Source organism: Tachyglossus aculeatus, chromosome X1 (genome assembly GCF_015852505.1).
Source record: "Tachyglossus aculeatus isolate mTacAcu1 chromosome X1, mTacAcu1.pri, whole genome shotgun sequence".
Taxonomy (NCBI): domain Eukaryota; kingdom Metazoa; phylum Chordata; class Mammalia; order Monotremata; family Tachyglossidae; genus Tachyglossus; species Tachyglossus aculeatus.
Window position 1 is genome coordinate 93,206,801 of NC_052101.1, and position 26,999 is coordinate 93,233,799.

The following is a 26,999-nucleotide window of genomic DNA, read 5'->3' on the forward strand; positions in this document are numbered from 1 at the left end:
AATCGATCAATCAATCAATCGTATTTATTGAGCGCTTACTATGTGCAGAGCACTGTACTAAGCGCTTGGGAAGTACAAGTTCCCAAGCTCACAAGTTCACAAGTATCAGTCAATCGATCGATGGTATTTATTGAGCAGTTACTATGTGCAGAGCACTGTACTAAGCTCTTGGGAGAGGACAGTACAACAAGATGGCAGACACTTTCTCTGCCCTGTGATTTATGTAAAACAATTCTGTGGTCAACGAAAATGGGCTGATGCAAACAACTTGTTTTGTTGGAGCAGAGAATGTCACAGACTTGAACCGTAGGAGCAAGAAAGCTTTCCTTCCTATTCTGACCAGGCTAACACAGTCAAAGAGAGAGTCACTCAGTACTAGGCAGGAGTTATCAGTCTATTCCTCTGGTCTCATTTCAAAAAAGTCCAAATTATTACTCCAAAGCTCTGTTCCCTGGGTGGGTTCTATAATCATTCATTCATTCGTATTTCATTCATTCATTCATTCAATCGTATTTATTAAGAGCTTACTGTGTGCAGAGCACTGTACTAAGCGCTTGGGAAAGTACAACACAACAATAAACGATGACATTCCCTGCCCACAATGAGCTTACAGTCTAGCAGGGGGAGACAGACATCAGTACAAATAAATAAAATTCTAGATATGTACATAAGTGCTGTGGGGCTGGGAGGGGGAAGAGCAAAGAGAGTAAATCCAAGTGAACAGAAGGGTTTGGGACATGAGGAAAAGTGGGGTTTAATCTGGGAAGGCCTCTTGGAGGAGATGTGCCTTCAATAAGGCTTTGAATGGAGAGAGAGTAATTGTCTGTTGGATTTGAGGAGGGAGGGCGTTCCAGGCCAGAAGCAGGAAGTGGGCTAGAGGTAAGTAGCGAGACAGGAGAGATCGAGGCCCAGTGAGAAGGTTAGCACTAGAGGAGCAAAGTGTGCGGCACGGGTTGTAGAAGGAGAGAAGTGAGGTGAGGAAGGAGGGGGCAAGGTGATGGAATGCTTTAAAGTCAATGGTGAGGAGTTTTTGTTTGATACAGAGATGGATGGGCAACCACTGGAGTTTTTTTAGGGGCGGGGTGGGGGGAGACATGTCCTGAATCGATGTTGCTGCTTCCCCTCCTCTGCTCTGGTAATGGGAAGGTTATCTAAAGCATCTGGAAGGCCTCAGGAATAACAAGATGGAGAAGGGATAGTGGAAAATCCTGGATTACGGTCCAAGCTCTGCCACTGTCAGGCTGGGTGACTGCAGACTGATCACTTAACCTCTCTGGACCTCAGTTTCCTCATCTGTAAGAAAGGGGTAGCCCTGCCAAATCAATCAATGCTATTGATTGAGCATTTACTGTGTGTGGAGCACTTAGGAGAGAACAGCAGAGTTAATAAACATGATCCCTGCCCTCAAGAATCTTACAATCTAGCATGGGGAAGCCAGACACTAAAATAAATAATAATAATAATAAATAATGATGATGATATTTGTTAAATGCTTACTATGTGCCAGGCACTGTACTAAGTACTGGGGTGGACACAAGCAAATCAAATTGGACACATACCTCCTCCAGGAGGCCTTCCCAGACTGAGCCCCTTCCTTCCTCTCCCCCTCGCCCCCCTCTCCATCCCCCCATCTTACCTCCTTCCCTTCCCCACAGCACCTGTATATATGTATATATGTTTGTACATATTTATTACTCTATTTATTTATTTTACTTGTATATATCTATTCTATTTATTTTATTTTGCTAGTATGTTTGGTTTTGTTCTCTGTCTCCCCCTTTTAGACTGTGAGCCCACTGTTGGGTAGGGACTGTCTCTATATGTTGCCAACTTGGACTTCCCAAGCGCTTAGTACAGTGCTCTGCACACAGTAAGCGCTCAATAAATACGATTGATGATGATGATGATGATATGGGGCTCACAGTCTCAATCCCCATCGATACTTCATCTGTAAAATGGTGTAACTTAGGCCCAGTGAAGTGAAATGATTTGCCCAAGGTCACACACAGCAGACAAGTGGCAGAGCCAGGATAAGAACCCATGACCTTGTGAGGGTACCTTAAGGGGATATTGGGCTGACAAAGAGAGATAATTAGTGTGAAAGTGCTTTTGAAAAACAAGTGATACACATATTCAAGGCATTATAACTACTAGAGAATGGTTGGGCTCTGAGGCATGCCATGCCATGTCATGCCAATTGACAAGGAGGAGATCAGACTGGCTGGGATAAGAAGAGTCTAGGGAACAGCCCCGGGGAAGAATTGATTAAGGGAATAAAAGGGGAATGCCAGAGGGCTGAGGAAGTCAGCAGAGGGGGGTGGAGGGGGGGAAGAGTAGGAAGGAGACAAAACTGCTAGAAGCTACAAAAGAAAGCTTCCCCCAAAAGAGGGAGAATATCTGACCCCTATAACAAAGCCCCCTGGATGATCACATGTTTAGGGACCGACCAGGCCCGAAGTGTTGCCCTTGGGGAAGCAGGGGAAGAGTTCAGGGAGCATGGGCAAAAGTACTACAACAAAGGGGGCAAGAAAATAAAGTTAAAAAACAACACTTTCCTTCCGACTCCACACACAAAAAAAATAATGATAATTCTTGCAAATAATTACAGGCAAGATAGGAAAAGACTAATGAAAAGAACACTTGAAGAAAGCCAGGAAGAGAAGGGAAAATGGACAAGGTAGAAAGGGATCAGAAAAAACCAATGATCTCCAAGGTGCTTACTACGGACCAGGCAATGTACTAAGTGCTGGGGTAGCTACAAGCCAATCAGACTGGACACAGTCCCTGTCCCATATGGGGCTCACAGTCGTAATCCCCATTTTACAGCTGAGGGAACTGAGGCACGGAGTTGCGAAGTGACCTGCCCAAGGCCACAGAGCAAACAAGTGGCAGAGCCGGGACAAGAAGCCAGGTCCTTCCGACTGCCAGGCCCGGGCTCTACCCACTAGGCCACGCTGCTTCTCAGGTTCTGTGGGCCACAGCAGGGAAACGGGAAGAGGAAGGTGCAGCACTGCCCAGTCTCCAACCTGGCAGTTTGGCTCCTGAGTGAAATTTGGGGCTTAAGTGGCCGATGCTGCTGCCGCCTCTGGCCTCCAGAATTAGGGGGGTTGCTCTGGGTGGGAACCCCGAGAAAACCAGGGTAGCAGCAGGCCCTCCGGCCCAAGGAGCCAGGCTGGCGGGGAAAAAGGGAAGACGGGAGAGGCGGTCCCTGCTGCATCTCTCACCCGCCACTGCTTCTGGCTCTGTTCAGGATCACATCATCTAAGTGAGCGCGAAGAGTGTTGCTACCTCTCTTTTTTTTTTTTTTAAGAAATGGTATTTGTTAAGTGTTACTTCAGCACTTAGAACAGTGCTTGGCACATAGTAAGCGCTTAACAAATACCAAAATTATTATTATTATTATTATTATTATTATTACTATGTGCCAGGCACTGCACTAATCACTGGGGTAGATACAAGATAATCAGGTTGGGCCCAGTACACGTTCCACATGACTTCACTTCTCCAGGCCTCAGTTACCTCATCTGTAAAATGGGGATTGAGACTGTGAGCCCCACATGGGACAGGGACTGTGTCCAACTTGCTTCGTTTTTAACCACCCCAGTGATCAGTAGACAGCCTGGCACAGAGTGAGCACATAAATACCACAATTATTACTACTACCTGGGTTTTATGGCATTAATCCCCATTTTACAGAAGAGGTAACTGAGGCCCAGAGTAGTGAAATGACTTGTCCAAGGTCACACAGCAGACAAGCAGCGTAGCGGGATTAGAACCCGGGTCCTTCCGACTCCCCAGCCTGGGCTCTATCCATTAGACCATGCTGCTTCTCCATCCTAGTGGCCGGGTCTTCCTTTTCCATTCATATCTAGGCCCACTGTTCCTGCCCCGCACTGAAGCTCCGTCCACTAGCACTGCATCTGCAACCATGATAATAATACTTCTGTTTGCCAATCTGGTTTCCTTTGGTCAGATCGAATAATAATGAGCTACGACGCTAATCATTTTCCAAAGCATTAATTATTTGGAGCATGTTTACAAACTGTGGCCCACTGTGGGAATGTATAACCACTAATGGGGCCCATCCACAGGGATGGGTTTGACACGCTGGCCCACATAACCCGACTGCAGAACGGGGAACGTCATCAGTCAAATCGAACATTCCTACCACGGTGATATATTTAACCATCTCTAGCCTGAGTTCCTCCTGCAAGTTATGAATCAAAGAGCCCTTGGTCACCTGTAATGGACCGTTAAAAATGATTGCTTTTCTCTGGAAGAATCGACTGAGAGCTCACGTCTAGTTATCTACAGTCTGAGTGGCTTTATGAACTCTTCCCAATAATAGACTGCATCTTGTAATAAGGTTAGACTATTGCTTCATGCAGAAGTGTGAAAATAAATCATTATCATAAAAATCAGGGGCACACATGGTGGCGGAGAGGAGGAGGTACATTTAAATGTCAGATAGCTTTCAGCACCGTTGAAAGGGAATTACACAAAACTATGTGAAGCTGTCGGGGGAGGGAGGGTTGTCTGAGTGAAATAGGGCAGAGAACAAAGCAGAAAACGGTCCTGATTTTAGCCTCAGAGAAAAGCCAACAGACAAATTACCAGGCCATGAACTGTGAGTGGAAAACAGCCTTTCCTCCATATTGCTCTTAGCCATCATGCACTGAGGGCCTACAGTGTGCAGGGCGCTGACCTGAACACTTGGGAGCATGCTATACAAAGTATCAACATTGTTTCCACACCACAGTGCCTTAAACCAAATGACCAAATGATCAAACCTCAATCTAACAATCATATTTACTGAGCATTTACTGTGTGCAGAGCTGTACGCTCACTGGGGGTAGGGAATGTGTCTACCAACTCTGTGATACCGTACCCTCCCAAGCGCTTAGTATAGTGCTCTGCACACAGTAAGTACTCAATAAATTGATTGATTGAGGACTGCACAATATAACGGAGTTGGTAGACACATTCCCTGCCGCACCTCTCTTCTAAGAGGCTACGACCTTGCTACCTCAAACTCGACTTGCAAACTTCCATGCTGTGGAAGAGCGGAGAGACACAGAGACATCAGGCGGTTGGCAGGAAAAGGGGAAACTCAAGTCCAAGTGCCCTAAGCTGCCAAGTCAACCCACTAGGACCATCGTAAATGGAGAGAGGTAGCCGTATTTGAGAAATAGGAAGTCACTGTGAGAGACTCACCTGAGTGATCACGCTGAGAAGCAGCGTGGCTCAGTGGAAAAGAGCACAGGCTTTGGAGTCAGAGGTCATGGGTTCAAATCCCGGCTCTGCCAATTGTCAGCTGTGTGACTTTGGGCAAGTCACTTAACTTCTCTGGGCCTCAGTTCCCTCAACTGTAAAATGGGGATTAAGACTGTGAGCCCCCCGCGGGACAACCTGATCACCTTGCAACCCCTCCAGCGCTTAGAACAGTGCTTTGCACATAGTAAGCATTTAATAAATGCCATCAAAAAAAAAACAGCACCTTAAACTCAATACTGTATGTGCAAGACCGAACTCCTCAACTTCCCTCTGAGATCTTCTCTTCCCATCTTTCCCATCCCTGTCGATGACACCACCATCCTCCCTGTCCCAGGAGCCCACGACTTCCATATCATCTTTGCCTCCTCTCAGACGTTTACTCCCTCGTTCGGTCAGTTTCTAAATCCTACTGGTCCTTCCATTGTACTATTACTCAGATCCGCCCTTCCCCCTTCACAACTACTACTCTGGTACGAGCCATTGTCATTTCGCAGCTGGAGTACTCTCTAACGGTTGGCTCACCGGGTTCCTTGGCTCTATCCTCTAGCCTCAAAAGTGCACATCACTCCCTTCCTCAGAAAACCTCCAATGGCTCCCCGTTCCTTCTCACACAAAACACTCAATCAATTGAATCGAGCACTGATTGTGTGCAAAGCACCACACTACGCACTTGGGAGAGTACAATATAACAGAGTTGACAGACTCGTGCCACAGCGAGCCCTAGCCGTTGGCTTCCAGGCTCCCCTCAAGTTCATACTTAACCCGCTCTCTTCTCCCACTAGATCCCCCCGATAGACCCTCTCTGTTCTTCCCAAGAAAGACTAACTGCACCCCGTTTGCAACTCTCCCACCTCTGAACCTTTGCTCGCTCTCTGGTCCAAACTTCACCACTCCTGGTGTCTTCAGAGTCCTCCTAAAAAGGACACCTTCTTTGAGAGGCATTCTCTGACAGGTCTGGCCCGTTCCCCTCCCCCCCACCATCTTACCATTCACACTTGTATTTATGTCCACTTAACTCCCCTATTAAATTAAGAACATGTTTAGAAACCCTTGCGGCAATTGAACAAGTAGCTCGTCATACAGTAGTCAAAAAAGGAAGAGACAGAGATAACAAATTCAAAGGCAGGGACCACATCTTGTACTTCCAACATACATTTCCCAAGCCCATCGAACAATGGGAGTCTTCCTTTGGGAACGACGGACCAGCCACAGTCCGGAGAACCTGATCGCGGGGCTTGTCGTTTGTGTGGCTCCAGTCACGCCCCTGCTGCGGCCCAGAGATAGAGGAGCAACACCTTCTAAGAGCACGCGGACTTTTTTTTTTTTTAACCACACAGGACACGTTGATGGACCAGGTGACTGCAGCAGGGCCAGTGCTATGCCTTAGTGCCAGAACCCAGCAGGCAGTTGGTTGCCATGGTAGCCCCTGCAGTTTTCACCACCCACGTTAGCCAGCTAATTTTCAGGATTCCCACCGGGTCCGTCCAACTCGAAGAATGGTCTGCTTGGTGCTTCGGTCGGAAACCTTGGCCACTGATGACAGAGTCCCAAAAAGTAGAACTGGGTCCGCTGTACTTTCCCAAGGGCTTAGGGCAGTGCTCTGCACCCACTAAGTGCCCAATATATACCACCTGATTAGTTGATTGAATGACAGAACCCAAATCCCCTGATTTCCAGATCCAAACTCTTTCTACTGGACCAACTGCTGGCTGGCACCCAATATTTAGTTCCCTGCACACATCAGAAACTCAAATATATATACACACACACACTATATACTATATAGAGAGATATATATATGTAGATATACACTATATATTTATATTAATGTCTGTCTCCCCTTCTAGGCTGTGAGCTTGTTATGGGCAGGAACGTGTCTGTTATATTGTATTCATTCTTTCAATCGCATTTATTGAGTGCTTACTGTATGTAAAGCACTGTACTAAGCGCTTGGGAAGTACAAGTCGGCAACATATAGAGATGGTCCCTACCCAACAACTGGCTATTGTATTCTCCCAAGCGCAAGCACTTAATACGAATGAATGAAATGATGACAGTGCTGGATCTTACCCAGGGGGAGGTAAGCATATAGAACTCATTCCAGTTCTCTAAACAGTGCTTGACACATAGTAAGCGTTTAACAAATACCATTATATATATTCCACCAGAAAGCTGTGCAGGTAAAAGATGTCAGTAAGCTCCAGAAGGGTTTGGATAGATTCTTCATCATCATCGACGGTATTTACTGAGCACTTACTATGTGCACAGCACTGCACTAAGTCCTTGGGATGAACTTTTAGAGGGAAAGTTACGGATGTTAGCTAGCCCGTCATCACTAGCCATGAGGATGGATGTCCAAGAGGGCATCCTGCACAACTGATCCTCCTCTGGCCAGTGTTAGAGACAGAATCCTATGTTGGAGGGACGATTGGTCTGACCCTATAACAGCCTCGCTTACTCTCCTTAGGGGTGCAAGAGGCCTTCAGGAGTCCAAGGAGCAAGTCAGTTTGTCAGAGAAAGCACATCTGTGTGTTTAATCACTGATCTTTGGTTCATTTTCCCCTCAAGGAAGCCTAGCCCAGAGAAGAATCTAGGCCACCAGATATTTCCTAGGTCCAAAAGGAAGGGCTAGGATACATGAGTGCTGACGGCCCCACATGGAAACCATCTATCAGCCTGTGACCACTATGGTGTATCAGCACAAGGATGGCTCAATCCCCTTACCAGCCCCCAAAAAGGGTGGAGCAGAGAACAGTCTCCTTGACAGGTGTGGGGGGCTGTTCTTTTCTCCCCCTACCCCCCCCCTGTAATTAACACATTTCAGGTGAGAATGGAATTCACACTACTTCAGCCTACTGTGATTTCTCTTCCCAGTAGAGTTTCTCCCTTGCACCCCTAGGCTGTCTGGGGCAGATTAACCCTTCAGTCCCCAGTTTTTCATTCACTTTATGACTGTGCCCCGCTTCCCCCGCCCCCGCCCTCCATCTTCCCTCGGCCTCTGCCAGACACCATCTATCCTTGCAGCTAAACAGCTTCCTCCTCCTCCTTTCATTAATTCAATCGTATTTATTGAGCGCTTACTGTGTGCACAGCACTGTACTATGCGCTTGGGAAGTACAAGTTGGCAACATATAGAGACGGTCCCTACCCAACAACGGGCTATTCTAGCAGCTCTACAGGATCCTCTCATCTCATGTCCAACTCCCATGAACCTAGATCTTCTTCCTGGTATGTCATGCCCACCCAAAGACCACCATCTTCATGTGGTAGGGTAGAGGTGGGTGCACCACTCAATCAATCAATGGTATTTACTGAGAGCTTACTATGTGCAGAATGCTGTATTGAGCACTTAGGAGAGTACAATACAGTCGAATTAGCAGACACGTTCCCTGCCCATGACCAGCTTGCAATGAACAAGATTTTCATGAGAAAACAGCCACTAGCTTTCAGTAACCTCATTGGGATTTCCCAATTTAGGACCCAAGCGAAGACGTCAAACTTCACACTCACCAATGGCTTCTCCTGGTTGACACAACTTTCCTTCTGCTGCAGGGACATGTTCCGTTGCTCTCTGGCCACCTCCCTTTCCCTCTTTGCCAGCCGAAACAGCTCCTCTTGGATCATCCCTTGTTCTTCCTCATACCTGGACCAGGTAAGGAGAGTGGGCACAAGCAGAAAGGTTATGGTTGGTAAAATTCTAACAGAGGCTGCCATAGTGGATAGAGCACGGGGGCCCGGGCGGCAGAAGGTCGTGGGTTCTAAACCCAGCTCTGCCACTTGTCTTCTTTGTGACCTTGGGCAAATCACTTCACTTCTCTGTCCCTCAGTTACCTCATCTGGAAAATGGGGATTGAGACTGTGAGCCCCATGTGGGACAGGGACTGTGTCCAACTTGCTCGTATCCACCCCAGCACTTAGTACAGTGCCTAGAACACAGTAAGCGCTTAACAAATACCGCAGTTATTATCATTATTGCTCTGTCCTCTGCTGCCTCCATCGGACAGGTATCTATCAGGCTGAGGAACTTTGGGACCAAGAAGAGACTTGTGAGATCTAACCAGATTCTCTCACCTGCTACCCACCTACAAAGTGAAACACTAAAAGGAGACTGAGGCTCTTGCTCATGTCATTGCCTCTAGGCTGGCTAGTAATGCACCACCAAACTGAAAAAAGAAATGTTCTCAGCTCCCCATCCCTATGCTGTTTTCTTCAAGTTAGGAGTCATCTAAATCGGGTATTCATTCCAAAAGTGTTTATCTTTGCCCAGGTTCTGTGCCCAGAGAATCCCTATTGAATCCTACAGTCTAGAGAACCCCTCTAGACTGTAAGCTCATTGTGGGCAGGGAAAGTGTCTACCAACTCTGTTGTACTGTACTGTGCTAAGCGCTTAGCACAGGGCTCCGCACACAATAAGCACTCAATAAGTACCACTGATCGAACGGTTCATCGTGCGCACCGGGACCGGTCACCGCCAATTTGCTTAAGTTGCATTTTCTTTTTTAAATAGCATTTATTAAGGGCTTACTATGAGCCAAGCACTGTTCTAAGTGCTGGGGTAAATACCAGGTAATTAGGTTGTCCCACGTGGGGCTCACAGCCTTAATCCCCATTTTACAGATGAGGTAACTGAGGCACAGAGAAGTGACATGGCTTGCCCAAGGTCACACCCATCCCCAAATCTGGCAATCCTGGACTGCACTGATACTGAGAGGAATGTGCTTTCGCAGCTTCAGAAAATGGGTGGGACCAGTGGAAGGGGTCTCCTGGCTCAGCTTTCCTGCAGGATCAGACCCTCAGGACAATCCCACCCTACTGGATAATAATAATAATAACGATGGCATTTGTTAAGCGCTTACTATGTGCAGAGCAGTGTTCTATGCGCTGGGGGGGATACAAGGTGATCAAGTTGTCCCACGTGAGGCTCGCAGTCTTAATCGCCATTTTACAGATGAGGTAACTGAGGCTCAGAGAAGTTAAGTGACTTGCCCAAGGTCACGCAGCAGACATGTGGCGGAGTCGGCATTCGAACCCATGACCTCTGACTCCAAAGCCCGTGCTCTTTCCACTGAGCCACGCTGCTTCTCCAAGCAGCACCTCTGCCTCTTACAGACGTTCCTGTCATGCAATCAGGGAAGCAAGATGAAGCCCCCTCCCGCCCCCCAGACTGTGGCCTGAGCATCTTCTGGTGTTAGAGAAGTCGGTGATGCCCCCCAAAGACAGGACACTCCCTCTAGCTTGGCTATACATCAACCTGCCAGTAAGCACCGAGTACAGTGCTCTGCATACAGTAAGTGCTTAATAAATACAATTGAATGAATGCAGCAGAGAGAGAGTACTATGCAGGGGACAGAGAGGGCCTAAATCCACCTAGTTCCACAGACAATGAGGACCGGACCTCAATACTACAGCCATCCAAAGAAAAGTCCTTCCTGCCCTACTGCGGCCACCTCTCCAGTGCCAAGAAAATCCCCCGTCAACCAGAAGACATGAGAGAGCCCAGCCTCTCCCCTTGACACCGGCGCTCCACTGTTGGGTCACAGGGCTTGAAGTTTTCAAAATAATAATGATGGTATTTGTTAAGTGCTTACTATGTACCAAACACTGTTCTAAGCACTGATACCGCCCGTTCTTCCAGAGGGTCAGATGGGAGGGGATCAAAGAAGCAGAGGCACAAGTCAGTGGAAAACGAGAGAGACTGGAAGAAAAACTTGCCAGGTGTTATTCAGTTGTGTTTATTGAGCACTTACTGTGTGCAGAGCACTGTACTAAGCGATTAGCAGGCCATAGACTCTCTGGACCCCAAAATCAGTCACAAAAGGCCAGCAGAGTGGTCGTTAACAATGGGGGAGGGAATGAAACGGTTTCTCTTCTCCCCTGTCAAATTCAAGTCCCCAAGGCTCAAGACGGCAGCTGGCCTAAGGGGAGGCTTCGCAGTGAAGAAAGGGGAGCCCAAAATGAAAGGCCCCACATGGAGAACCAAGACCTCACCTCTTATACAGGTGCTCTTCTACTTTAGAGGGCAACTGGTCACCCTCAGCCACAGAGGGCCTGGGCTCTGCAAAGGGAAGAGGAGAAGAGACTGCTTAGTTACTACAGTGTGCACTGCATCAACAAATGGGTCACGGACCCAAATCAGCTGAAGACATGAATTCGAGGAGACTCTGAACCGGAGGAGGAGGTCTGTTTTCCCCATCTCGTGCTTCGGATCCAGGGATTGGCCCCTGAAACCGGGCTAAACCAATTCTACCTAGCAATGTTGGCTTTTCATAATCGCCATAAAAATCCCTGTATGGATTCTCCCTCCTACAGTCACTGCCCAGCATGCCAGAGGGGCAATGTTGCTCTAGTGGAAAGAGCATGATTCCGGGAGTCAGGGAAGCTGGGATCCACCACCTGCCTGCTAGGTGATCTCGAGCAAGTCATTTACCCACTCCGGACCTCGGTTTCCTCATCTGTTAAAAATGGGGCTTGATAATATTTGCCTCTCCCTACTTCACAGGGTTGTTGCGAGGAGTAAATGGGATAACCGACGCAAAAGCACTTTGGAAAAATGAAGGCACATTGCAAATTCTAGCTGACAACCACACGAGCCAGTCATGTCAAAACTTAAGCTCCTAGGAACCAAGAGTTGGTTTGTAGGGGAACCAAAAGCCAAGGCCCTAGGGTCCTCTAGGGGATGTTGAATTCGTGGGAGGACTAGAGCTTCTGGGAAAGTAAAGAGTTAATCCTTCCTGTGCTTAGCTCTACAAACCAACTCCCTGCTCATGATTCTCATGCCAAAGAATGACAACCTTGCCAGGGAGGACAAAATTCTCCTTCCCCAGGAACATTGGTAAAACTATAAAATCAGAGCATCCCCAGTGAGATAGGTTTTACCTTCAACTGAGAAAACAGCACTACTTGTAATCCCAAATACTGAGTGATAAATAGTATCCTCATTTCAGGTAAAATGCTTCTCATTTCTATCGATACCCAAGACTGTAAGCTGATTAAAGAAAAAAAGTATAATAAAAACGGTATTTGTTAAGTGCTTACTATGTGCCAGGCACTGTTCTAAACTGGGAGGTTACTGATACTAGGCTTTTTAATCCATTTCTAAAAAATACACTGACAGCTTGCCTTCCATTCCCTCAGTCAGTATGTTTAATAGCCAAGAGTTCACACCCAAATATTAAATCTAGCTCTGAATACAAAAGTGGAATAATAATAGTAATACTCACCACCAAAATAAAGGGTCGAGAAATAAATCAACTGCTACCTCCTGCTCTTAAAGACATCATCAGTTTCAAAATGAATGTTCCTACCTCTTCCCCCAAGTTGCTGCCACCGTATCTCTCATGGGCCATTTCCGTTTTTTTCCATGGTCTTCCTTGAGCGCTTACTCTGTGCCATGCACTGTAATAAGCACTGGGGTAGCAACAACCTATTCAGGTTGGATACAGTCCCTGTCCCACATGGGGCTCACAGCTTTCACTCCCATTTTACAGATGAGGGAACTGATGAGACACAGAGACGTGAAGTGAGTTGCTCAAGGTCACATACCAGACAAGTGAGCAGAGGAGGGGAAGCGGCAACATCGATTCAGGACGTCCCCCCCATCCTCAAGAAACTTCAGTGGTTGCCCATCCATTTCTGTATCAAACAAAAACTCCTCACCATTGACTTTAAAGCAGTCCAACACCTTGCCCCCTCCTTCCTCACCTCACTTCTCTCCTACAACCCAGCTCGTACACTTTGCTCTTCTAGTGGTAACCTTCTCACTGGGCCTCGATCTCCCTGTCTCGCTGCCCACCTCTAGCCCACTTCCCGCTTCTGGCCTGGAACGCCCGCCCTCCTCATATCTGACAGACAATTACTCTCTCCCCATTCAAAGCCTTATTGAAGGCACATCTCCTCCAAGAGGCCTTCCCAGATTAAGCCCCACTTTTCCTCATGTCCCAAACCCTTCTGTTCACCCTGATTTACTCCCTTTGCTCTTCCCCCTCCCAGCCCCACAGCACTTATGTACATATCTGGAATTTTATTTATTTATATTGATGTCTGTCTCCCCCCTGCTAGACTGTAAGCTCATTGTGGGCAGGGAATGTCACTGTTTATTGTTGTGTTGTACTTTCCCAAGCGCTTAGTACAGTGCTCTAAAGCCAATGGTGAGTACTTTCTGATGTGGAGGTGGCTGGGCAATCACTGGAGGTTCTTGAGGCGCAGGAAAACATGGTCTGAACATTTTTGTAGGAAAATGATCCAGGCCACAGAATGAAGTATGGACTGGAGTCGGGAGAGAACAGGAGGCAGGGAGGTTCAGCAAGGAGGCTGAAATAATAATCAAGGCAGGATAGGATAAGGGGTTGCATTAACAGGGTAGCAGCTTGGATGGAGAGGAAGGGGCGGATTTCAGCGATGTGAAGGTAGAACTGAAAGGATTTAGTGGCGGCTTGAATATGTGGGTTGAATGACGGAGGAGTCATGCATAATGCTGAAGTTATAGGCTTGTGAGGAGAGATGGTGGTGCCGTCTACAGTGATGGGAAAGTGAGCAGGAGGAAGGGTTTGGGTGGGAAGACAAGAAGTTCAGTTTTAGCCTTACTAAATTTGAGGTGACAGGAGGACATCCAAGAACAGATTTTACAGATGAGGTAACAGGCACAGAAAAGTAAAGTGACTTGCCCAAGGTCACACAGCAGACAAGTGGCAGAACTGGGATCAGGTCCTCTGACTCTCAGGCATTTGGTATTTCCACTAGGCCTCACTGCTTCTCCACTACGACCTTTGACTCTCATTTTGTGCTTGGCAGGGCACAAATCCTACTTCATAATTAAGCCATAGTGATCTTTTGCATGTATTTATTACTCTATTTATTTTACTTGTACATATTCTATTTATTTTCTTTTGTTAATATGCTTTGTTTTGTTCTCTGTCTCCCCCTTCTAGACTGTGAGCCCACTGTTGGGTAGGGACCGTCTCTATGTGTTGCCAACTTGTACTTCCCAAGCGCTTAGTACAGTGCTCTGCACACAGTAAGCGCTCAATAAATATGATTGAATGAATGAATGCTCTGCCCACAGTAAGCGCTCAATAAATACGACAATGAATGAATGAATTAGAATCCAAGTCCTTCTGATTCTCAGAAGGAGTTGACTGACAGATTCCCAGGCTCATGTTCTACCCACTAGACAATTCTAATCAACACCTACAGCTGAAAGGTTCCCCGTCAGATTCTCTCCCTCCATTTCAAGTTTCCTTTCTAAGTTGGAGACTCCAAGGGTACTCACTCCTACTCTAGTTTAGGATTGCTTATTCAGTCAGTCAATCAATGGTACTTATTGGGTGCTTACTATGTGCGGAGCACTGTACTAAGCGCTTGGGAGAGTACAATGCAACAGAATTGGCAGAAAGACATGTTCCTTGTCCATAATGATCTTACAGTCTAGAGACTGTCTAATGTGCTTATAGATTAAGAATCATCTCCCAGTACTGTTAGCTCTTGCGGAGCAGTCTACAACCTCTACCAATTTCAACAGTAACAGTTGGGCTTCATTCGACGACTCCAAGATGCTTAAGGTTGTGAGGCCAAGTTGTCAATCGGGGGTATTTACTGAGCGCTCACTGTGTGCAGAGCAGTCATACAATTCTTTCAATCACATTTAATGAGCGCTTACTGTGTGCAGAGCACTGTACTAAACACTTGGGAGAGTACGGTATAACACTAAGTGGTTGGGAGAGTTGGTAGACACGTTCCCTGACCACAACGGAGAAGCAGCGCGGCTCAGTGGAAAGAACACGGGCTTTGGAGTCAGAGGTCATGAGTTCGAATCCCGACTCTGCCAATTGTCAGCTGTGTGACTTTGGGCAAGTCACTTAATTTCTCTGTGCCTCAGTTACCTCATCTGTAAAATAAGGATCAAAACTGTGAGCCCCCTGTGGGACAACCTGATCACCTTGTAACCTCCCCAGCGCTTAGAACAGTGCTTTGCACAGAGTAAGTGCTTAATAAATGCCATTGTTTTTTTCTTTTAGAAGTTATTCTCCCCACTTGCTACCTAGGGAACCAAATGCACAGAGAAGGAAAGTAACACGCCCTCAGAGCAATGGAAGAAAATTCAGAAATCCTGACTCCCACCATTAAAACCAGACAGATTTCTCTACACTCCATAATGAAGCAGGTCAGAGAACACCATCTTCTGGAGTGATGAGGAGATCCACTCCAAACGAGCATGCTGTAGCAGATAAGACTGTCCAGGCCACTGAAGGGCTGGAACTGAAATATTCAATCCCTTAGGCTCCCCACTAATATACATGCATGTTTATTTGCATGCGTTTGTATGCACACGCTATTTGTTAGAAGGTCATCATCTCCCTTAGATTATTAGCTCCTCTAGAGTTGCTTTCGTCACATTGGTAAACCTCTAGTTCAGAACCTTTAGAGCTCTGCACGCTGTAAGTGGCTAAAATATGGGCCTGGGATTGAGAAGGACCTGGGTTCTAATTTGGACACCGCCACTTGTTTGGACGCCGCCACTTGTCTGCTGTGTGACCTTGGGTGAGACACGAAACTTCTCCGTGCCTCAGCGACCTCGTCTATAAAATGGAGATTAAGACTGTGAGCCCTATGTGGGACATGGACTGTGTCCAACCTAATTAATGTCCAACCTAATTAACTTGTGCCTATCTCAGTGGTTAGTACAGTGCCTGGCACATAGTAATAATAATAATAATAATAATGGCATTTATTAAGCACTTACTATGTGCAAAGCACTGTTCTAAGCGCTGGGGAGGTTACAAGGTGATCAGGTTGTCCGCAAGGGGGCTCACAGTCTTAATCCCCATTTTACAGATGAGGTCACTGAGGCCCAGAGAAGTCAAGTGACTTGCCCAAAGTCGCACAGCTGACAAGTGGCGGAGCCGGGATTTGAACCCATGACTCTGACTCCAAAGCCTGGGCTCTTTCCATTGAGCCACGCTGCTTCTCTGTAAGCATAGTAAGCATTTAACAAATACCAGAAAAAAATGAAAATGTTTTTGGCTGATAATGAAGCTCACTTTCGTGCTTCTCTCTTCCTTCCCCACAGGTCTACTTCCTCGCAATCCACTATATACTTGATTATCTTGTATTTACCCTGGCACTCTCTCCTATGAATAGACACCTTATCGTGGCAGGAGAGTTTGCGTACGCTGATGAAGCTTAGAGCTACGCCATGTAGGGCTACCCATAACGGAGAGGTCTAAGCTGAAGCATCAAAGTCGATTCACCGGTGCTGGGTGGCAGCGGCATGGGAAAGTGTCAAAGGCGGATGATCAAGTCCAAAATGCTGATCAAAGACAACGGCAGAGACTCGGGTGGAAGAAGGCAAGGGCAAACCACTTCCGTATCTTTACCAAGAAAACGCTACAGACACGCGTACCAGAATGAAGATGGGACGTGCTGAAGAGAGTGTGTCCACGGAGTCCCTAAGGGTCGGAAATAGCTGGAGGGCATCTGAAGACCTCCGGCACTGAGTACAATGTTTGACACAGAATAATACCACTGTTATTATTATTACTACTAGTATTATACCTGTCCCAGGAAGTTGTGCCTTCCCTTCTGGAGGGTAGAGAGGAGGGTTAGCTGCAGGGTACGAAGCATATGAAGAGTCCTTCATGCGGTTAATTAAATCATCAGAGAGCTATGAGGGAGAGAAGAGGAGTTATAACAGAGCTGTAAGTACACTACAAGGGGCCTTAAAAGGCACTGCCTCGTTCACCACCCAAAAGGGGCCTTTCCTCTTTTATAAGTAGGGAAACCGGGAGTGGGGGTCAGAGGAAAGAGCGTTTTCCTGAGGTCTCGCGTTAGAGGCTGACCCAAAAGCAGCAAAATATTAATAGCGTTTGTTTAGTACCCGCTTGGTGCAACCCACTGCTCTAGGTGAGGAGCCAGAACCCGCGAACGCCCGATGTTGCTGACTTGAGGGAGCCCTTCTTGGCAACCACGGAAATTCCGGATTTTTTTTCTTAACGTGCTGCAAAATACAGCAAGTTATGTTTTTTCAATCAACAAAAATATATAGTCGCTTGAGATTAAACACCATCTGGGGGATTCTGCGGCAACAACATAACCGTGTGGTGAGGGTCCAAGTCACTCAAATCAGGCCTCAACATTCGTAGTAGCCAGGCCACCAATGGATATTCTAGATTGTGGTTGGTGACTGACTTTAGCTTACACCAGACCATCTGCCTCCCCCGTCCAAGTCTGCCACAATCGATCAATCGGTCAGTGGTATTCACTGAGTGCTTACTGTGTGCAGAGCACTGAACTAAGCACTTGGAAAAGAACCATACAACAGAGCTGGTAGATGCACAGACAGCTTAGTCTACAGGGGAAACAGACATGAAAATAGATTAGGGACGGGGGAAATAGTAGTGATAGTAATAATAATGGTGGCATTTGTTAAGTGCTTACCATGTGCCAAGCACTGTACTAAGCGCTGGGATCAGTACAAGTAAATCAAGATGGACACGGTCCCTGTCCCACATAGGGCTCACGGTCTTAATCCCCATTTGACAGACGAGGTAACTGAGGCCCAGAGGAGTGAAGTGACTTGCCCAAGGTCACGCAGCAGACAAGTGGAGGAACCGGGATTAGAACCCAAGTCCTTCTGACTCTCAGGCCTGTGCTCTATCCACTAAGCCACCCGGCTTCTCTAGTAGAGTGGATGGATCCGTACAGAAGTCCCTCAGGCTGACCTAGGCATCCATTCATTCATTCTGCCTTATTTACCGAGCGCTGACTGCGTGCAAAGCACTGTACTAAGCACTTAGGCAGGGCTGGTACAGTGAGATTCACAGGGTAAGCTTGCAGAGTCAGCCCTGCCATCCCAGCCTCTGGTTCCTCCTATGCCCTTCACTTTAACTAAACAAATCCCAAATCCAGCTCTTAACCATTGTCTGCTTATCTCCCCAATCAATCAATGGTACTTATTGAGTGCTTCCTATCATCATCATCAATCGTATTTATTGAGCGCTTACTATGTGCAGAGCACTGTACTAAGGGCTTGGGAGAGAACAACAGAGTTGGTAGACACAGTCCGTGCCCAAAAGGAGCCTGCACCTTTAGAGTCCGTGCTCCTCGAAGACAAGGGGGCATGTATATCCCCGAAGCCCCTCGTAGGGCGCTCAGCCTACAGAAGACACTTTGTCAACGCTGGAGATGATGATCAGCTGACTCACCCCAATCCAGGCAGAAACCCAGGTCCACCAATCTTGCACGGGCCTTGGGAGTCAGAAGGACCTGGGTTCTAATCCCAGCTCCGCCACGTATCTGCCATGTGACCACAGGCAAGTCGCTTCACGTCCCTGATCCTCCTTTTCCTCATCTGTCAAATGGGGATTTAGACTGTGAGCCCCATGTGGGACAGGGACTGTGTCCAGCCTGATTAACAGTGCTTGGCACATAGTAGGTGCTTAAATACCACCATTCATTCATTCAATCGTATTTATTGAGTGCTTACTGTGTGCAGAGCACTGTAGTAAGCGCTTGGGAAGAACAAGTTGGCAACATATAGAGACGGTCCCTACCCAACAGCGGGCTCACAGTTATGCCTGCTTCCAACCTGGAGAATGCTTGGACGCTCCTCACTCCCAACACAGAGAGAGGTGTCGGGGAGGGAGCGATTACATATTTTTATATTTGAAATTTGCAATGGCAATGTTACTGCCGGGGGTACGAACGGCTAATTCCAGTGCTTAGGGCTAAGCCCCAGAAACCCCTCCAGACTGCTTTCGGCAGCAGCCAGAAATGCTTTGGAGACCAAACTCAAATCGTCATCGCCACCAATGCCACAGTACTTCTCCCACAACGCGCCTTTCTGCTACATGTTGTGGCTGGAACACAGGTAGGAACTTAGGGAACATTCTGATGGTAAGCTTCTGGATAGAAGGAATGGTTTTGTGCAGTGCCTAAGACGATGCTGGCCTCCGCGACCTCTCAGCTGCCTTTGACACTGTGGACCACCCCCTTCTCCTCAACACGCTATCTGACCTTGGCTTCACAGACTCCGTCCTCTCCTGGTTCTCCTCTTACCTCTCCGGTCGTTCTTTCTCAGTCTCTTTTGCAGGCTCCTCCTCCCCCTCCCATCCTCTTACTGTGGGGGTTCCCCAAGGTTCAGTGCTTGGTCCCCTTCTGTTCTCGATCTACACTCACTCCCTTGGTGACCTCATTCGCTCCCACGGCTTCAACTATCATCTCTACGCTGATGACACCCAGATCTATATCTCTGCCCCTGCTCTCTCCCCCTCTCTCCAGGCTCGCATCTCCTCCTGCCTTCAGGACATCTCCATCTGGATGTCTGCCCGCAACCTAAAGCTCAACATGTCGAAGACTGAACTCCTTGTCTTCCCTCCCAAACCTTGCCCTCTCCCTGACTTTCCCATCTCTGTTGACGGCACTACCATCCTTCCCGTCTCACAAGCCCGCAACCTTGGTGTCATCCTCGACTCCGCTCTCTCATTCACCCCTCACATCCAAGCCGTCACCAAAACCTGCCGGTCTCAGCTCCGCAATGTTGCCAAGATCCGCCCTTTCCTCTCCATCCAAACCGCTATCCTGCTCGTTCAAGCTCTCATCCTATCCCGTCTGGACTACTGCATCAGCCTTCTCTCTGATCTCCCATCCTCGTGTCTCTCTCCACTTCAATCCACACTTCATGCTGCTGCCCGGATTATCTTCGTCCAGAAACGCTCTGGGCATATCACTCCCCTCCTCAAAAATCTTCAGTGGCTACCAATCAATCTGCGCATCAGGCAGAAACTCCTCACGCTGGGCTTCAAGGCTGTCCATCACCTCGCCCCCTCCTACCTCACCTCCCTTCTCTCCTTCTCCAGCCCAGCCCGCACCCTCCGCTCCTCCGCCGCTAATCTCCTCACCGTACCTCGTTCTCGCCTGTCCCGCCATCGACCCCCTGCCCACGTCATCCCCCGGGCCTGGAATGCCCTCCCTCTGCCTATCCGCCAAGCTAGCTCTCTTCCTCCCTTCAAGGCCCTGCTGAGAGCTCACCTCCTCCAGGAGGCCTTCCCAGACTGAGCCCCTTCCTTCCTCTCCCTCTCGTCCCCCTCTTCATCCCCCCCATCTTACCTCCTTCCCTTCCCCACAGCACCTGTATATATGTATATATGTTTGTACATATTTATTACTCTATTTATTTTACTTGTACATAGCTATTCTATTTATTTTATTTTGTTAGTATGTTTGGTTTTGTTCTCTGTCTCCCCCTTTTAGACTGTGAACCCACTGTTGGGTAGGGACTGTCTCTATATGTTGCCAATTTGTACTTCCCAAGCACTTAGTACAGTGCTCTGCACATAGTAAGCGCTCAATAAATACGATTGATAATGATGATGATGGGAGGCAACTGCCGAGGAGAGGCCGGCGTAGTGTGCTGCAGTCAAGAAAGGAACCATTCTTTTGGGGAAGAAGTTTCATAAAGAATGAGAGACCGGGAGGCAAGAAAGACAACAGCGCCAGGCGCTGCAAATGTCAAACAGGGAGTGGCTATTTTGTGTGCGTAATGATAATTATAATAATTGTGGCATTAGTTAAGCGCTTACTATGTGCCAGGCACTGTGCTAAGCACTGAGGTGGGTACAAGTAAATAGGGTTGGACACAGTCCCTATCCCACGCAGGGCTCACAGTCTCAATCCCCATTTCACAGATGAGGTCACTGAGGCGCAGAGAAGTGAAGTGACTTGCCCAAGGTCACATAGCAGACAAGCGGCGGAGCTGGGATTAGAACCCAGGTCCTTCTGACCCCCAGGCGCGTATTCCATTCACGTGGACACACTGCTTCTTGGAGGGCATTTTAGGGCTTTTAGGAGGGATTTTAGCAGGGCTTTGAAGCTAAGGAGAGGTACGGTCTGGTGGATTTAGAAGCCACGACCCTCTGACTCAGCCCCGACCGTGGGTTCTTCCTCGTCACGTGTGCACTCATAGGTGAACCGCACCGTCAGTGGCAGTGTCTTCAAGTTTTTAGACTGTGAGCCCACTATCGGGTAGGGACTGTCTCTATGTGATGCCAATTTGTACTTCCCAAGCGCTTAGTGCAGTGCTCTGCACATAGTAAGCGCTCAATAAATACGATTGATTGATTGATTGATTGATTCAAGTACAAACAGATATGCGTGTACACACGGAATATAAACATATGGCGTGACACCAGTTTTCCTTCACAAGGACGTTGTTGTGCAGAGACCGTCTCTATATGTTGCCGATTTGTACCTCCCAAGCGCTTAGTACAGTGCTCTGCACGCAGTAAGCGTTCAATAAATACGATTGAATGAATGAAGGGAATCCACACATTACAGGAGACCTGGCTGTACTGACCCGATGGTTTCAAGGCCCGGGAGCACGGTAGTCCGTGTAGTAGAAGATAAGGATAAGGTTCACTTCATTAGTTTGAAAATCTATTATGTTTATCTATTTCAGGTGTGTAACACCAAATGCGGAGACTAATTAAAAATGACAGTACAGTATTTCGCATTAATGTGAAAATCTTTTATGCATTTCACATATATCACAGCCCGGATATTGAAAACGGATGTGAAGGTTCAGTTATGTCACATTAATTTCAAAAATATATTATGTATGTGAATTTCACATCTCATGCCCTGAATAGTGAAACCAAATATAAATTATGATACAGAAATTGGAATTTCATAATAGAAAATGAATAACTTGCAACCTGTTGACCTCGCTATACAAAAATAATGTGCAAATTAGCAAGGCTGGAGCACTTAAAAAAAAAAAAGAGTGGTCTATGGCATCGCCTAGACCCAAAGGATAGAAGTTTAATGCAATCCACATGAGCAATTATTTTAGATCAGCTACTTTATCAGTTTGAACTGGGCAGCTTAGACCGGAATGGGGAAGAGTCCCAGGAATTGAGAGGAGAGCTATTATTTATTACTGGTCTTTAATCAATCAGTGATCTTTATTGGGTGCCTGAGTGTGAAGGGCTGCACTAAGTGCTTGAGAGACATCAGAAGCAAAACCCTTCCCTGCTTTCAAGGAGCCCACAATCTAATAATGACTGGCAGATTTTATTTATTGATGTATTTATTGACAAATAGTGCATGGAGGAAAGCAGAACTGTAAGTCACCTGGTATATGAGGCTGACCTAGCAGAATAACTGAATATACGAATCCAAATTGAAATACACATAAGTGGTGAGGCTAGGAATAAAACAAGTGTGAATGCTGGTGATTGGGCTGACTGATTCAGTGCTGTGAATTACTGGGGGAAGGGGGTTTTTTGTTTGTTTTTTTAAATGGTATTTAAGTACTCAGCATGTGCCAAGCACTGAACTAAGCACTGGTGTTGATTCAAGCTAATCAGGTTGGATAGTTTATGTCCCATATTGGGCTCACAGTCTCCACACATCCGCCAAGCTCGCTCTCTTCCTCCCTTCAAAGCCCTACTGAGAGCTCACCTCCTCCAGGAGGCCTTCCCAGACTGAACCCACTTTTTCCTCTCCCCCTCCCCACAGCGCCTGTATATATGTTTGTACAGATTTTTTACTCGATTTATTCTACTTGTCCATATTTACTATTCTATTTATTTTGTCACTGATGTACATCTAGCTTTACTTCTATTTATTCGGATGACTTGACACCTGACCACGTTTTGTTGTCTGTCTCCCCCTTCTAGACTGTGAGCCCATTGTTGGGTAGGGACCGTCTCTATATGTTGCCAACTTGTAGTCCCCAAGCGCTTAGTACAGTGCTCTGCACAGAGTAAGCGCTCAATAAATATGATTGACTGAATGAATGAATAATATTGAATCCCCATTTTATAGTTGAGGGAACTGAGGCACAGAGGAGTTATGTGACTTGCCCAAGGTCACGTGGCAGACAAGTGGTGGAGTTGGCATTAGAACCCAGGTCCTTTTTTTATGGCACTTGTTAGATGTTTACTATGTGCCGGGCACTGTACTAAGCACTGGGGCAGATACAACAGCATCAGGTTGGACAAAGTCCATGTCCCATATGGGGCTCACAGTCTTAATCCCCATTTTACAGATGAGGTAACTGAGGCACAGAGAAGTGAAGTGGGTTGCCCAAGGTCACACAGCAGACAAGTGGTGGAGCTGGGATTAGAACCCAGGTCTTTCTGACCCCCAGGCCCGTATTTCATTCACTAGGCCACACTGCTTTTTGGAGGGCATTTTAGGGCTTTTGGGGGGAATTTTAGCAGGGCTTTGAAGCTAAGGAGAGGTACAGTCTGGTGGACTTGGGGTGGGGGGAGTGAAAGTGAGGAAGGAATTCCAAACTGGGACACCCGTATATATGTTTGTACATATTTATTACTCTATTTATTTTACTTGTACATAGCTATTCTATTTATTTTATTTTGTTAGTATGTTTGGTTTTGTTCTCTGTCTCCCCTTTTAGACTGTGAGCCCACTGTTGGGTAGGGACTGTCTCTATATGTTGCCAACTTGTACTTCCCAAGCGCTTAGTACAGTGCTCTGCACACAGTAAGCACTCAATAAATACGATTGATGATGATGATGATTTATGATGGGAGTCAGAAGGACCTGGATTCTAATCCCAGCTCCGCCACGTGTCTGCTGCGTGACCTTGGGCAAGTCACTTCACCTCTCCGTGCCTCAGTTACCTCATCTGTAAAATGGGGATACGAGTGTGAGGCCCATGTCCAACCTGATTAACTTGTATCTACCCCAGAGTTTAGAACAGTGCTTGGCACAGAGTGAGTGCTTAACAAGAACCATAATTATTATTGTTATTCATTTTTGAATCCCCCGCCCCGGCCACTTGTTTTACTGGAATCTATTCTCCCTGCTCTTTCACTTGTGAGCTCCTTGTGAGTCCGGGCCCAAGCCTGAATTAATATCAAAAAATCACCTAACATGCCAGATAGAAACTAAGTTTTTCTTCAAGTGGTATATCTTCATGTGTCCTTTCATTAGACGTTGCAAATGGGCAAATCACTTCACTTCTCTGCGCCTGTTACCTCATATGTAAAATGGGGATCATTATTATTATTAATAATAATAATAGTGTTTTTTTAAGCCCTTACTATGTTCCAGGCACTGTACTGAGCGCTGGGGTGGACCAGCAAATCAGGTTGGACACAGTCCTCGTCGCCTGTGAGGCTCACAGTCTCGACCCCCATTTTACGGATGGGGCAACTGAGGCCCAGAGAAGTGAAGCGACTTGCCCAAGGTCACACAGCAGACAAGTGGCGGGGCCGGGATTAGAATCCAGGCCCTTCTGACCCCACCAAGCCCGGGCTCTATCCACTATCAGGAACTGTGTCCAACCTGATGAGCCACGAGAAGCAGCGGGACTCAGTGGCAAGAGCCCGGGCTTGGGAGTCAAAGGGCGCGGGTTCTAATCCAGACACCGTCACTTGTCAATCAATCAATCATATTTATTGAGCGCTTACTGTGTGCAGAGCACTGGACTAAGCGCTTGGGAAGTCCAAGTTGGCAACATATAGAGCCAGTCCCTACCCAACAGTGGGCTCCCAGTCTAAAAGGGGGAGACGGAGAACAAAACCAAACATACTAACAAAATAAAATAGATAGAATAGATATGTACAAGTAAAATAGAGTAATAAATATGTACAAACATCTACAACTTGTACTTCCCATGCGCTTAGTACAGTGCTCTGCACACAGTAGGCGCTCAATAAATACGATTGATTGATTGATTGATAGATATACATATATACAGGTCTGCTGTGTGAGTTTGGGCAAGTCGCTTCATCATCATCATCAATCGTATTTATTGAGCACTTACTGTGTGCAGAGCACTGTACTAAGCGCTTGGGAAGTCCAAGTTGGAGACATATAGAGACAGTCCCTACCCAACAGTGGGCTCACAGTCTAAAAGGGGGAGATGGAGAACAAAACCAAACATACTAACAAAATAAAATAAATAGAATAGATATGTACAAGTAAAATGGAGTAATAAATATGTACAAACATCTACAACTTGTACTTCCCATGCGCTTAGTACAGTGCTCTGCACACAGTAGGCACTCAATAAATACGATTGATTGATTGATATACATATATACAGGTCTGCTGTGTGAGTTTGGGCAAGTTGTTTCATCATCATCATCAATTGTATTTATTGAGCGCTTACTGTGTGCAGAGCACTGTACTAAGTGCTTGGGAAGTCCAAGTTGGCAACATATAGAGACAGTCCCTACCCAACAGTGGGCTCCCAGTCTAAGAGGGGGACACAGAGAACAAAACCAAACATACTAACAAAATAAAATAGATAGATATGTACAAGTAAAATAGAGTAATAAATATGTACAAACATCCACAACTTGTACTTCCCGTGCGCTTAGTACAGTGCTCTGCACACAGTAAGCGCTCAATAAATACGATTGATTGATTGATTGATAGATATACATATATACAGGTCTGCTGTGTGAGTTTGGGCAAGTCGCTTCATCATCATCATCAATCGTATTTATTGAGCACTTACTGTGTGCAGAGCACTGTACTAAGCGCTTGGGAAGTCCAAGTTGGAGACATATAGAGACAGTCCCTACCCAACAGTGGGCTCACAGTCTAAAAGGGGGAGATGGAGAACAAAACCAAACATACTAACAAAATAAAATAAATAGAATAGATATGCACAAGTAAAATAAATAATAGAGTAATAAACATGTACAAACATCTACAACTTGTACTTCCCATGCGCTTAGTACAGTGCTCTGCACACAGTAGGTGCTCAATAAATACGATTGATTGAGTGATTGATATACATATATACAGGTCTGCTGTGTGAGTTTGGGCAAGTTGCTTCATCATCATCATCAATCGTATTTATTGAGCGCTTACTGTGTGCAGGGCACTGTACTAAGCGCTTGGGAAGTCCAAGTTGGCAACATATAGAGACAGTCCCTACCCAACAGTGGGCTCCCAGTCTAAAAGGGGGAGACGGAGAACAAAACCAAACACACTAACAAAATAAAATAAATAGAATAGATATGTACAAGTAAAATAGAGTAATAAATATGTACAAACATCCACAACTTGTACTTCCCATGCGCTTAGTACAGTGCTCTGCACACAGTAAGCGCTCAATACGATTGAACGATTGATTGATATACATGTGTGAGCCCACTGTTGGGTAGGGACTGTCTCTATATGTTGCCAATTTGTACTTCCCAAGCGCTTAGTACAGTGCTCTGCACACAGGAAGCGCTCAATAAATACGCTTGATGATGATGAGTTTGGGCAAGTCGCTTCACTTCTCTGGGCCTCAGTTCCCTCGTCTGTCAAATGGGGATGAAGACTGTGAGCCCCCCGTGGGGCCACCGGAGGGCGCTGTATCTCGGTGTAAGCGCTTAACAAGTCCCAACTCCCTTATGGTGATGATCTTGTCTCTACCCCAGCGCTTAGCACAGTGGCTGGCCCAGAAGAAGCGCTTAACAAACCCAATAAATCAAGGAATAAAAGGAATAAAACCCATCCCTCGCTCCGCCTCCCCACCCTCCGCTCAGCCCCGCCCACCCCCGCTTTCCCACAATTCCCCGGGCCCGCTCGCCGCCGCTCACCCTGATGCCCTGCAGCACATGGATCTTCTCCCCTTCGCCGAAGCCGAAAGACACTTTGCGACTGGCGCTGCCTCCCATGGCGGGGTCCCTTGAGTGCGACGAAAGAAAGAAAGAAAGAAAGAAAGAAAGAAAGAAAGAAAAGCCGCCGGCCCCGCTCGG

General features: G+C 46.9%; 1 protein-coding gene across 2 annotated transcripts in view; it reads right to left on the bottom strand.

Annotated features, from left to right (window-relative positions):
* CHCHD6 (coiled-coil-helix-coiled-coil-helix domain containing 6) overlaps nt 1-26,999 on the bottom strand; it is a 182,555-nt gene extending 155,556 nt beyond the window's left edge. Inside the window, exons 1-4 of one of the 2 annotated variants that reach the window (XM_038772766.1) lie at nt 26,841-26,999; nt 16,825-16,933; nt 11,263-11,329; nt 8,785-8,917 (exon numbers count right to left, since the gene is read on the bottom strand). In XM_038772766.1, coding sequence (XP_038628694.1) covers nt 8,785-8,917; nt 11,263-11,329; nt 16,825-16,933; nt 26,841-26,918 — 387 coding nt within the window. In that variant the 5' untranslated portion in view covers nt 26,919-26,999. The remainder of the gene's footprint in view (nt 1-8,784; nt 8,918-11,262; nt 11,330-16,824; nt 16,934-26,840) is intronic. The other variant, XM_038772765.1, reaches the window with a different exon arrangement.